Genomic DNA, 14,288 nt, shown 5'->3' on the forward strand with positions numbered 1-14,288 from the left:
ATTAATTTATGTTACTGGTGGTGGTTGTTTCAATATGTTGCTCTCTTAGGTTGTGGTCCCTCATTTCTTTTTCAGCTGCCCTTCATATATCCATTTCCCATCTTGCATCTATTTTTGTAGAGATGCAGTAAATAATTTCTCATGAACTGTCATCTTTTTGGAAAGCAGTTTTTCCTATTAAGATCAAGGTTATGCTGAACTTTATTCTATCTAGCCATGATGTATGGTGGAAGTTAGGATCCCGGCAGGAAAAAATGCACATTAGATATCTCAATGAAGAAAATTTAGTATAAGTAATGGGATATATGTATGCTAGAGAAATGAAAAAGCAAAAGGGGAACACTAAGGTAACAGAGTGTAATTACAGGAAGGAGCTACCATCCCTAGGGCTGGGGGAACAAAGAAGAGGGGTCCCAGAGAGTTGGGGCTCAAATCTCTGATGAAGGGGTACTCCTGTTTGCTGCTGGTACTTCAGAAGGGTACTTCTGAGAGTGTTGCAAAAAGCTGTCAGCTGTCACCAACTTTACTGCTTGTATGGAGGACCTGTGCTAGGGTGTTGCTGACAGGAAAACCATGCATTCACCCTCTAGTGCCCTTATTGGTGATAACGGGAAGCCAATTGGCAAAAGAGAAAAATAGTTTGTAGAATTCTATCCCCAGCCTTACAGAGATGTGTATTAAAGGGTAGATTTGGGGCTGAGGACCAGCTCTTCTGGTTACATGATAGCATAGGCCTTTGCTATCTTTCCTAGCCTCTAGGACCTGAAGGAAAGAAGTTTTTTTTTTTTTTTTAATTTGGTGTATGACAGGACCAGTTGCTCTAAGATTGTTCTGTCTCGCCCTTTCTTGGGACTTGAAATTTAATCATTAGATATTCGTTCATTTATCATTTGAAGGATTTTTATTTTCCAAGAGCCTTTATTTAAACTGTAAAAAATTATGGCAGGGGTAATGATCCTATAAGCCAGAAGTTAAATATTGGCTGCCATTTGGTCAAATAATAGTACTCAATGGGAGCCGATCTTGTTTGAACAGGCAATTGTACCTTCTTTTATTCTAAAATCTCCCTTCCCCCAGTGCTTCTTAAATTTTAATGTGCATGTGAATCACTTGGGGGATTTTATTTAAATGCAGATTCTGATTTAATATGTCCCTGGTGGGTTCTGTGATTCTTCATTTCTAACAAGCTCCCAAGGGGAGGCTGAAGCTTTTGGTCCCTAGACCACAGATTTTCTTCCTTTAAAAACCAATGGTCTTGGACCCTCTGTTGGACCTTGATTTGTGTGGTTGTTTGGTAAGTGATGGTAAAGAGTTTCTTGCAATCCTACCTAACTTTGTAGAAATATTTTGAACAATCTTAGGAGAAGTATTTAATAGCCATTTCTGTCAAGGTGGGACCAGTGAGGCATATTCCTTTGAATAAGTTGACTTTTCTTTCACAATTGCATTCTGCCCTGGATTCGGAGGCATGCCTATCATGTGTGGTTTTCCTGAAAGATCTGAGGGTTTTCAGTAATTGTGCAGTAAGGGGAATTGTCTAATGAGGGATAGGATAGTAAGAAAAACAATTAGCAAATTCATGCATAGATGTCTTGCCTTCATTAAAACCATTATTGCTCCTGATTAAATGGGGCTATCTCTGAATTTGTATTTCCTACTTTTGACACTTACACGCACTCAAACTTGTCATTCAAACATAGTGTCTTGCCAAATAAATACTAGCCTTTTTTTTTTTTTTATTAATTAACGGAAAAAAAGAAATTAACCCAACATTTAGAAATCATACCAAACTAGCAACACAACCAAAAAAGATATAGAATGTTAATATAGAGAAAAAAAATAAAAGTAATAATAGTAAGAACAAAACAAAACAAAACAAAACAAAACAAAAACCTATAGCTCGGATGCAGCTTCATTCAGTGTTTTAACATGATTACTTTACAATTAGGTATTATTGTGCTGTCCATTTTTGAGTTTTTGTATCTAGTCCTGTTGCACAGTCTGTATCCCATCAGCTCCAAGTACCCATTATCTTACCCTGTTTCTAACTCCTGCTGAACTCTGTTACCAATGACATATTCCAAGTTTATTCTCGAATGTCGATTCACATCATTGGGACCATACAGTATTTGTCTTTTAGTTTTTGGCTAGACTCACTCAGCATAATGTTCTCTAGGTCCATCCATGTTATTACATGCTACATAATTTTATCCTGCCTTAAAGCTGCATAATATTCCATCGTATGTATATACCACAGTTTGTTTAGCCACTCGTCTGTTGATGGACATTTTGGCTGTTTCCATCTCTTTGCAATTGTAAATAACGCTGCTATAAACATTGGTGTGCAAATGTCTGTTTGAGTTTTTGCCCTTAATTCCTTTGAGTAGATTCCCAGCAATGGTATTGCTGGGTCGTATGGCAATTCTATATTCAGCTTTTTGAGGAACCGCCAAACTGTTTTCCACAGTGGTTGCACCATTTGGCATTCCCACCAACAGTGGATAAGTGTGCCTCTTTCTCCGCATCCTCTCCAGCACTTGGCATTTTCTGTTTTGTTGATAATGGCCATTCTGGTGGGTGTGAGATGATATCTCATTGTGGTTTTGATTTGCATTTCTCTAATGGCCAGGGACATTGAGCATCTCTTCATGTGCCTTTTGGCCATTTGTATTTCCTCTTCTGAGAGGTGTCTGTTCAAGTCTTTTTGCCATTTTGTAATTGGGTTGGCTGTCTTTTTGTCGTTGAGTCGAACAATCTCTTTATAAATTCTGGATACTAGACCTTTATCTGATATGTCATTTCCAAATATTGTTTCCCATTGTGTAGGCTGTCTTTCTACTTTCTTGATGAAGTTCTTTGATGCACAAAAGTGTTTAATTTTGAGGAGTTCCCATTTATTTATTTCCTTCTTCAGTGCTCTTGCTTTAGGTTTAAGGTCCATAAAACCGCCTCCAATTGTAAGATTCATAAGATATCTCCCTACATTTTCCTCTAACTGTTTTATGGTCTTAGACCTAATGTTTAGATCTTTGATCCATTTTGAGTTAACTTTTGTGTAGGGTGTGAGATATGGGTCTTCTTTCATTCTTTTGCATATGGATATCCAGTTCTCTAGGCACCATTTATTGAAGAGACTGTTCTGTCCCAGGTGAGTTGGCTTGACTGCCTTATCAAAGATCAAATGTCCATAGATGAGAGGGTCTATATCTGAGCACTCTATTCGATTCCATTGGTCGATATATCTATCTTTATGCCAGTACCATGCTGTTTTGACCACTGTGGCTTCATAATATGCCTTAAAGTCAGGCAGCGCGAGACCTCCAGCTTCGTTTTTTTTCCTTAAGATGTTTTTAGCAATTCGGGGCACCCTGCCCTTCCAGATAAATTTGCTTATTGGTTTTTATATTTCTGAAAAATAAGTTGTTGGGATTTTGGTTGGTATTGCATTGAATCTGTAAATCAATTTAGGTAGGATTGACATCTTAACTATATTTAGTCTTCCAGTCCATGAACACGGTATGCCCTTCCATCTATTTAGGTCTTCTGTGATTTCTTTTAACAGTTTTTTGTAGTTTTCTTTATATAGGTTTTTTGTCTCTTTTGTTAAATTTATTCCTAGGTATTTTATTCTTTTAGTTACAATTGTAAATGGGATTTGTTTCTTGATTTCCCCCTCCGCTTGTTCATTGCTAGTGTATAGAAACGCTACAGATTTTTGAATGTTGATCTTGTAACCTGCTACTTTGCTGTACTCATTTATTAGCTCTAGTAGTTTTGTTGTGGATTTTTCCGGGTTTTCGACGTATAGTATCATATCGTCTGCAAACAGTGATAGTTTTACTTCTTCCTTTCCAATTTTGATGCCTTGTATTTCTTTTTCTTGTCTAATTGCTCTGGCTAGAACCTCCAACACAATGTTGAATAGTAGTGGTGATAGTGGACATCCTTGTCTTGTTCCTGATCTTAGGGGGAAAGTTTTCAATTTTTCTCCACTGAGGATGATGTTAGCTGTGGGTTTTTCATATATTCCCTCTATCATTTTAAGGAAGTTCCCTTGTATTCCTATCCTTTGAAGTGTTTTCAACAGGAAAGGATGTTGAATCTTGTCACATGCCTTCTCTGCATCAATTGAGATGATCATGTGATTTTTCTGCTTTGATTTGTTGATATGGTGTATTACATTAATTGATTTTCTTATGTTGAACCATCCTTGCATACCTGGAATGAATCCTACTTGGTCATGATGTATAATTCTTTTAATGTGTTGTTGGATATGATTTGCTAGAATTTTATTGAGGATTTTTGCATCTATATTCATTAGAGAGATTGGCCTGTAGTTTTCTTTTTTTGTAATATCTTTGCCTGGTTTTGGTATGAGGGTGATGTTGGCTTCATAGAATGAATTAGGTAGTTTTCCCTCCGCTTCGATTTTTTTGAAGAGTTTGAGGAGAGTTGATACTAATTCTTTCTGGAATGTTTGATAGAATTCAGATGTGAAGCCGTCTGGTCCTGGACTTTTCTTTTTAGGAAGCTTTTGAATGACTAATTCAATTTCTTTACTTGTGATTGGTTTGTCGAGGTCATCTATGTCTTCTTGAGTCCAAGTTGGTTGTTCATGTCTTTCCAGGAACCCGTCCATTTCCTCTAAATTGTTGTATTTATTAGCGTAAAGTTGTTCATAGTATCCTGTTATTACCTCCTTTATTTCTGTGAGGTCAGTAGTTATGTCTCCTCTTCCATTTCTGATCTTATTTATTTGCATCCTCTCTCTTCTTCTTTTTGTCAGTCTTGCTAAGGGCCCATCAATCTTATTGATTTTCTCATAGAGCCAACTTCTGGCCTTATTGATTTTCTCTATTGTTTTCATGTTTCAATTTCATTTATTTCTGCTCTAATCTTTGTTACTTCTTTCCTTTTGCTTGCTTTGGGATTAGTTTGCTGTTCTTTCTCCAGTTCTTCCAAGTGGACAGTTAATTCCTGCATTTTTGCCTTTTCTTCTTTTCTGATATAGGCATTTAGGGCAATAAATTTTCCTCTTAGCCCTGCCTTTGCTGCGTCCCATAGGTTTTGATATGTTGTGTTTTCATTTTCATTCGCCTCGAGGTATTTGCTAATTTCTCTAGCAATTTCTTCTTTGACCCACTTTGTTTAGGAGTGTGTTGTTGAGCCTCCACGTATTTGTGAATTTTCTGGCACTCCGCCTATTATTGATTTTCAACTTCATTCCTTTATGGTCCGAGAAAGTGTTGTGTATGATTTCAATCTTTTTAAATTTGTTAAGACTTGCTTTGTGACCCAGCATATGGTCTATCTTTGAGAATGATCCATGAGCACTTGAGAAAAAGGTGTATCCTGTTGTTGTGGGATGTTATATCCTATAAATGTCTGTTAAGTCTAGCTCATTTATAGTAATATTCAGATTCTCTATTTCTTTATTGATCCTCTGTCTAGATGTTCTGTCCATTGATGAGAGTGGTGAATTGAAGTCTCCAACTATTATGGTATATGAGTCTATTTCCCTTTTCAGTGTTTGCAGTGTATTCCTCACGTATTTTGGGGCATTCTGCTTTGGTGCGTAAATATTTATGATTGTTATGTCTTCTTGTTTAATTGCTCCTTTTATTAGTATATAGTGTCCTTCTTTGTCTCTTTTAACTGTTTTACATTTGAAGTCTAATTTGTTGGAAATTAGTATAGCCACTCCTGCTCTTTTCTGGTTGTTATTTGCATGAAATATCTTTTCCCAACCTTTCACTTTCAACCTATGTTTATCTTTGGGTCTAAGATGTGTTTCCTGAAGACAGCATATAGAAGGATCCTTTTTTTAAATCCATTTTGCCAGTCTATGTCTTTTGATTGGGGAATTCAGTCCATTAACATTTAGTGTTATTACTGTTTGGATAATATTTTCCTCTACCATTTTGCCTTTTGTATTATATATATCATATCTGATTTTCCTTCTTCCTACACTCTTCTCCATACCTCTCTCTTCTGTCTTTTCGTATCTGACTCTAGTGCTCCCTTTAGTATTTCTTGCAGAGCTGGTCTCTTGGTCACAAATTCTCTCAGTGACTTTTTGCCTGAGAATATTTTAATTTCTCCCTCATTTTTGAAGGATAATTTTGCTGGATATAGGAGTCTCGGTTGACAGTTTTTCTGTTTTAGTAATTTAAATATATCATCCCACTGTCTTCTAGCTTCCATGGTTTCTGCTGAGAAATCTACACATAGTCTTATTGGGTTTCCCTTGTATGTGATGGATTGTTTTTCTCTTGCTGCTTTCAAGATCCTCTCTTTCTCTTTGACCTCTGACATTCTAACTAGTAGGTGTCTTGGAGAACGCCTATTTGGGTCTAATCTCTTTGGGGTGCGCTGCACTTCTTGAATCTGTAATTTTAGGTCTTTCATAAGAGTTGGGAAATTTTCAGTGATAATTTCTTCCATTAGTTTTTCTCCTCCTTTTCCCTTTTCTTCTCCTTCTGGGACACCCACAACACGTATATTTGTGCGGTTCGTATTGTCCTTGAGTTCCCTGATCCCCTGTTCAAATTTTTCCATTCTTTTCCCTATAGTTTCTGTTTCTTTTTGGAATTCAGATGTTCCATCCTCCAAATCACTAATTCTATCTTCTGTCTCTTTAAATCTATCATTGTAGGTATCCATTGTTTTTTCCATCTTTTCTACTTTATCCTTCACTTCCATAAGCTCTGTGATTTGTTTTTTCAGTTTTTCTGTTTCTTCTTTATGTTCAGCCCATGTCTTCTTCATGTCCTCCCTCAATTTATCAATTTCATTTTTGAAGAGGTTTTCCATTTCTGTTCGTATATTCAGCATTAGTTGTCTCTGCTCTTGTATCTCATTTGAACTATTGGTTTGTTCCTTTGACTGGGACATATTCTCAATCTTCTGAGCGTGGACCGTTATCTCCTGCTGCTGGCATCTGGGCATTTAGTCAGATTTCCCTGGGTGTCGGACCCACAAGGTTGTAATATTTTTCTGTGAAATCTCTGGGTTCCTTTTTTCTTATCCTGCCCAGTAGGTGGTGCTCGTGACACATGTTTGTCTCACGTGTTTGGAAGGGATCTCCGCGGCCTGGGGATTTCCGATCCAATTCTCTCCGTTGGTTCGGGGGGCTGCGCGTGGTGTGGGCGTCACCTGCCGCGGCTTGAGGGGACCCTGTGGCTGGTCGCTGGCCGCAGCGGGCCCAGGGAATTCGCCACTGGACCAGGAAGTCGCCCGCGGGGGAGGGGCGTCAGTCACCGGCTGCCGCGGCCTGTGGAATTCCCCACCTGACCAGGAAGCCGCCCGCGGGGGAGGGTCACCGCGACTTGGGTAGCCCTCTGATCTGAGACTCGTAGCCGGACCAGGAAGCCGCCCGCAAAAGAGGGGCGCCGGCCGCCTCGGCTTGGAAAACTTGCCTCTCTGAGACTCTCAGCCGGCCCGGGAAGGAGGGAGGGAGGAGCTCCGGCCGCCACAGCTGCCGCTGCTCCGGAAATCGCGTGCCGCTCGGGGATCTCACCGCAGCCGAGTCTCGCAGTCAGACTAGCCAGTCCAGACTGGGGTATGCTGTGTGTCCATTCCCTGCCGTGGCCCCGGGAGCTGTTCTGCACTGTTTCAGTTCCTCTAGTAGTTGCTTTGGAGGAGGAACTAAGACGCACGTACCTTACTAAGCCGCCATCTTAGCCCCGCCCCCAATACTAGCCTTTCTTAATGGAACTTTGAACAGAGTCTAAATTTATGAAGTTAATTGCTCTTAACATTTGGATTTCCTGTACCAAGGCATACCTAATCATGTGAATTAAAGTTGATCTCTTTATTTGGTTGCTGTCCTTCGAGATCCTTTCCCCTGCCCCCCATCTTTCCTTTTGTCTTTACAAATCTAGATTTTCATAGGTTGTAGATATTTTACTTTTGTCTGTTGATGTTTACAAGAATGTAAAATGCTATCCTTACATTTTAAATTTAGGCCCCATAGAGAACTGGTCTCTTTCAGCTATGGTGAGAGAGTTAAAATTAGCATTAATGCTTCAGGAGATTCCTATAACACGGGTAAGGAGCTCCATTTTAGGATCCTAAAAAAAAATTTGATTGGCATACAGAGACCCTTGAATGTATAGTTGAATATTTATAGAAGATAATCTGTCAAAATTACTGAAATTTTAATTTGCCAAACTTGATTATGCAGTTGGACGGAGTTGAATTCCAGATGAGGAACCATAAATATGTTCTGGTTTGGTACATACTTTCTGTCCTTGAACTGTTTTGACACATACATCCCCCTAACCCTTTTATTTTGTTTTATTTTTGATTTGGGGCATTTTAAAATTAGCTAAACTTTCATGTTATTTTTCAGGGAAAAAAAATTAAAGTCAGGTGGTAAAGGGCCTTTTGTTTCTTAATTAAAAAAAATCTGTTCTCATTTACTGATCAGTAATTATGTAATTTTAAGTATTTGTCTAGCTTTTGCTTCACAGCTGGAGAGTTGAAACATGGGAACTTGTACCTTATTTGAATGGCCTATAGGACTAAGCCATTTTCTCCCTCACTTTGGTTTTGCATGAGATAATGTTTCAGGTTAACAACAAACAAAATGTATATTTCTAGATAATTAATTCTTCCCCTTTCTTTTATCTTTTTTTGAACAGTTGGTAATTTTATAACTCAGATTCAAGCAATATCTTCTGGAAATACCATGTGGTCTGCTTCTTATATTCTAGGGGAAGGAAGGTAAGCCATTTTTTCACAGTTAATGTTCGGATAACTGCTAATAAAGCAAACTTTTCCCTTTTTAAAAGTAATAAAACTCTTATTGAAAGATGTTGTTCCCCCACACTGAAAGAACTGTATATATTAATGCATATTGCTCATTCTCTGAAGGCTAATCCTCTGAGGATTCCACTGAGACATATTCTGCCTCTAGAGATGATGTGATGACTTTCTCAGGTCATGGCATTTTATGGAGCAGGAGTCTTTTCTGTGTTACATCTGCTAGGCTGTCTTGCCTCTTTTATGTATCCTTTCTCACGTGAATATTTTATTTCTACATATGTAATGACCTGGTATGACTACTACATAGTCTTATTTGCTGTGTGTTTTGCTTTTGATACTTTGATATCTTTATCTCTTTGGAACTGATAATTATATCTATTTTATTGGTTATTACTTTAGCTAAACATTATGTCAAGTACTAAGTCTCAGTTTGACTTAGATATTGACATTATTTTAAGGTTTCAGGAATGTGGGAGTTTGAGGAATATATTTTATATTTAGTAAATTAAGAGTGGAACTTTGTATTTATAGCATTCTTTTTTATCTTTCAGAAAGCATGTTCTCTGTTCGTTTTCAATATTCACTCACATTTGACAGGCTTTTTTGGTGGATAGTGTTTTCTCTAGGAGCTTTGTATATAAACTTGCACTGTTACTTATGGTCACCTCCTTTCCCAGTTTTTCTGTGAACATTCTCTTTATCATTTTCCAAGTAGCGCATCCTATTCCTCATTACCTGCCTAAGAAAACCTATTTGTCAAATTCTGTAGCTATCCTCTGGCCAAAGAGAAGTCTATTAGTAATTCCTTAGGATAGTAATTCTATCTCCTAATTTTGTGAAGGTTCTCAATGTAAAGGGTCTTTTCTACCTAATGCATCACAGATGTGGAAATAGAAAGTAATCAAATAAAATTTACAATATGTAAAGTGAAGATATCATGTTATGTTCCCTTGGGTTTGGCAATTCTGATAATCTTGCTAAGTTTGGAGCTAATTTTAACAGTGTTTTCATATTTCTTAAGGTAAATACGATGTTATTTTCACCTTAAAACTTAACCAGTATTGTTCTGGTTAGGTAGATTAAAACTCAGTTGGATAAAATTTAATCTAGTAATATAAAGTGCAATGAGCTGTTTTCCTGTGTGATTTAGAAAAAAAATTAACTGTATTTCTTGCTTTAATAATAGCAAATGCTGCTATACATTGGACTTAGACAATTAGTTTTTCAAGTAATTTCTATGAAGGTTAATTCCATGGGGATAATGAATATTGGGAGTTGGCATCCAAAAGTCAAGTTTCACATTTTTTATTGGTTTTCTCTCCAGGGAGAATTAGAACTAAAAACTCAAAATTGTGTGCAGGGTATGATAATGCCATTTTAGGAATAAAGAAGCAAATTTTATTATTCTGAGAATTGAGCACTAAATATAACCAGTAAATTTTAGTTCTTATTAATTGATTTCTTATTCTTTTTTTTGTTGAAGTCTCTATGGAAATTTAATATTTACATATCCATTTAGAAAATATGTTGTCTTGATGATTAAATATTTATTATTATTATTATTCTGTAATTCTACATTTACAAGTTACTATTTGTGCAAGTCATTAAAAAAGTAATATGTCAACATATATATGTATATATTTTAACTGTTAAAATATTTGAGGTAACAAAATTCTATTTTAAATGGACTAGATAAATGCCTATTTTCAGTGATATCAATGAACATTTATTAAATACCTGTTATATATTGTAAGTATTCTAAGTATTTGGGATGCAAAGAGTCTTAAAATCATGATGCTAATTTTGAAGAATTTATAATTTAATAAGGATAAAATGTGCTTATAAAAAGACCATAGTACCTGATAGCATATGCTTTTTGAAGCTGAAGGGATGCACAAGATCTGATCTAAACCACTGTCTTCTCTCCAGGATTTTTGTCTGTCTTCTTAAATTTTTTAGGAGGCAAAATAGTCAAATATGACCGTAATCAACATATCCTCATGCCAGTTTTTTTTAACATTCAAGCATAGATTCATTTTCCTTGCCCTTTTATAGTCTATTCTCAACTAAACAGCTAAAATTATCATTTTACACGGAAGTCTGATCATAATAAAATATAAGTTGAATCAGGACACTCTTCTAAAGTGTCTTCTCCAATGACATTATCCTGTCAGAGTGGCTTAAAGGCCTTTCCCCAAACTCCATGTCCTATATGCATTCTCACCTTGGGCTGGATAATTCTTTGTTGTGGATACATTTCTTATATATGTAGCTGGTTGAAGTATAAATGAGCTAAGAAGACCTATATATGGCTCAAGATTCTTTACAAATAGGTGATTCTAATTTAATCCAAATGAAAGAAAACAGAGTACACCTATCTAGAGGTTTCATAGCACATCTGTTTCATAGTGGTTTTAAAGGACAAAACTTTGATTGAAGTAAAAAATATCTTGGTATATTTTGATATTTCTATAGATCTCTTTTTCCCCTTTCAGAGTATTTGTTCCAGGAAAAACAAAATAAGTCTTTTATAAATTCTACCAATTTAACTGGATTTTTAGGCTTTTTCTGTGGTACTAGTTGGACCTTTTGGGTTTAACGCCAGGTTACTATGAGAGTGCTCCTACCTTCTCTTTTCAGTGAAATGTTTGAGGGACCGTAGGCTCATACTCACAGGCTTTGAGGTTCACATTTCTTTTGGATGATGTTTTGAAGCTTAAAAAGAACTTTAAGAATTTTAGACACAGCTGAGTAGAGTTTCCAAAAGGTAATACTGTTTTCTCCATATTCATCCATTTGGCTTCCTATGGTAAGTGTGAATTGTGAGTGCTGAAGACAATTTATAGATTCATTTCTCTGCGTGATGGCCTGGCCCTAAAAATAAACTTCTTCCTCATAATCTTCAGTGTCTTAATTTGGTGATTCTGTAAATCTCTCAGCAGTAGAAACTGTGACTTCATTTTTGCAAAACATTTAGTACGGTTTGTGTCTTGTGCATGGTAAAATTTTTTTTTTTGTATGGGTAGGCACTGGGAAAAAATTTGGTTTTTGAGGTCTGAATCTGAGAAAAAATGAAGATGAAACTACTTTCAAAGTTAGAAGTTTTTTTGAAAAAGGAGGTAATTGCAGAAATGAAGGATAAATGAACAAGGCTGGTTGTTCATTCATTCAATACATTTTTGAAGGTCTATTCTGTATCAGACATTCCATTAAGCACCAGAGATAAAGCAGTAACTAAAATAGACCCAGTCACTACGCTCTTGGAACTTACGTCACCCAATATAGTGAATGGTTCATAATAGGCACTTAAAATGCTTGAATAAAAGAATGTCTATATTGTGGGGAATGGATTTGGGGTATGGACATTTTAGTGAGAAGTGTTCCATTCAATTGTATTAAAGATAACTTCATTTTTAAAAAATGGAAGCAAATGAAATATCTATTAATGGAGAAGGTAGTTAAGTTTTGGCAATATATACAATGTAATACAATGGCGCCCTTAAAAATAATGACATATATAGACTAACATAGTAAAATGTTCTTTATCTAATATTGAATTAAACAACGTAGGCTCTAGAATGGAATTTGTGGAATGATTCCTTTAATGTCAGATTATTTACATTTGTATAAAATGTCTCAAGAGATGGTGGGCAAATGGTAACAGTGAATAATAATCTTTGTAGGAGATGAGTTTTTCTTTCTTTTATTCTTCATGCATTTCTGTGATTATTTATCTTCCTCCCTCCCTCCTTCCTTCCTTGTTTCCTTGAAATAATAAACCTATTCTAGGGCCAACGTCTTCAGAACATCAGCTAGTTCCGTCTCCGTACTCCGTATTATTGACAGCCCCTTCCGACATGAAGAAGTTAGAATGGCCATAGCCTAAATACCTCTAAAGAGTGGGATAGAAAGATCAAAGATGATAGTGTAGTTATACAGAGAAGGTAGGGTTTAACAAATGAATATGATTGCTGAATCATTATATTGATATTTCTTTTAATTTCTAGTATCTTAGAGCAGCTAGAAATAAAACCTAAAATTGTGGAATTGTAACCCATACTAAACTCTGATATCTGTTCTATAACTAATTGTTGGGCTGTGCTTTGAATTTATTGCTTTTTTGTATATATATGTTATTACAAAAAAGAAAAAATAAATCGATTGTAATGATAAAAAAATATTTATTCCTTCTAGTCTCCTATATTCTGGAGCAGCTAGAAGGAAAAAGGATGAGGATGATATGGTAGCCCATGACAGACCTCTTGGATCTGAGCTGTAACTACTTGTTGAAGAGGACTCTGAAAATTATTGCTTTTTTCTTTCTTGGCTTTGTATATATGTTATACAATAAAAAAATTTTAAAAATATTAAAAAAAAAATCAGTTTACCATAAATAAAAGGGTCTGTTTTTGGGCTCTCAATTCTGTTCCATTGGTCTGTGTGTTTATCCTTTTGCAAGTTGCATGCTCTCTTGATTACTGTAATTTTGTAGAAATTTTGAAACTTGAAATTTTATTCGTTCAAATTTGTTGCTGTTTCCCAAGATCATTTTACCTATATTATATTGTTGAATTTCCATATGAATTTTAGAATCCTCTTGTAAATTTCTACAAAAACCCAGCTGGGATTTTTATTGAGATTGTGTTGTAGATGTTGAATGTTGATATTTAGCAATATTGAGTCTTCTGGTCAGTAAACATGGGATATCTTTCTTTTTACTTATTTTTTTTTTGATTGCCTCCAACTGTATTTTGTCATTTATGAAGTACAAGTTTTACACTGATTTTGTTAAATTTATTTTTAATTACTTAACAATTTTGATGCTATTATAAATAAAATTGCATTTTAATTTCAATTTTAGACTGTTCATAGCAAGTTTATGGAAAAACAATTGATCTTGTTATTTCTAATAGTTCTAATAGTATTTGAATGGATTCCTTAGATTTTTCTATTAGTGAGATCATATCATCCATGAAAAGAGATCAATTTTGCCTTTTTCTTTCCAATCTGGTTGCGGTTTGATATTTCTTATCCAATTGTCCTGGCTATTATCCCCAGTGCGATGTTGAATGACATGGAAAGAGGAGGCATCCTTGTCTTCTTCATGATCTTGGGGTAAACCTGTCAGTCTTTGAACATTTGGAATTATTCTAGGTATGTTTTTTATAGATTCCATTTGTCATGTTGAAGAAGTTCACTTCCATACATAGTTTGTTGAGTATTTCTTATAATGAAAGATAATGGGCTTTGTGAAATATTTTCTATGTCTTTATTGAGATGTGTCCTTTATTCTTATAATATATTGTGTTAAAATGGTTGGTTTTCTTGTGTTAAATGAATCTTGCATTTCCAGAATGAATTCCATTTGTTTATGGGGTATTAAAAAAATAAAGCTACTCTAAAGTTTTTGGATAAATTCAGTTTTTGAATTTAATAGTGGTGTCTATAAACGTAATTACTGGTTGATGTGCCATTGTCCTGTGGAAGTAAAATATATCTACATTAAGAAATTTTGCATT

The 14,288-nt window shown here is 35.6% G+C and overlaps 1 protein-coding gene across 5 annotated transcripts in view; it reads left to right on the forward strand.

Moving 5' to 3' along the window:
- The window catches only part of FUT8 (fucosyltransferase 8), a 330,921-nt gene that overhangs the window by 30,625 nt on the left and 286,008 nt on the right, over positions 1–14,288 (forward strand). For all 5 annotated transcript variants that reach the window (XM_077122732.1, XM_077122728.1, XM_077122731.1 and 2 more), the window contains exon 2: positions 8,646–8,727. In XM_077122732.1, coding sequence (XP_076978847.1) covers positions 8,693–8,727 — 35 coding nt within the window. In that variant the 5' untranslated portion in view covers positions 8,646–8,692. The remainder of the gene's footprint in view (positions 1–8,645; positions 8,728–14,288) is intronic.

This window comes from Tamandua tetradactyla, chromosome 12 (assembly GCF_023851605.1).
Source record: "Tamandua tetradactyla isolate mTamTet1 chromosome 12, mTamTet1.pri, whole genome shotgun sequence".
In the NCBI taxonomy this organism is placed as follows: Eukaryota; Metazoa; Chordata; class Mammalia; order Pilosa; family Myrmecophagidae; genus Tamandua; species Tamandua tetradactyla.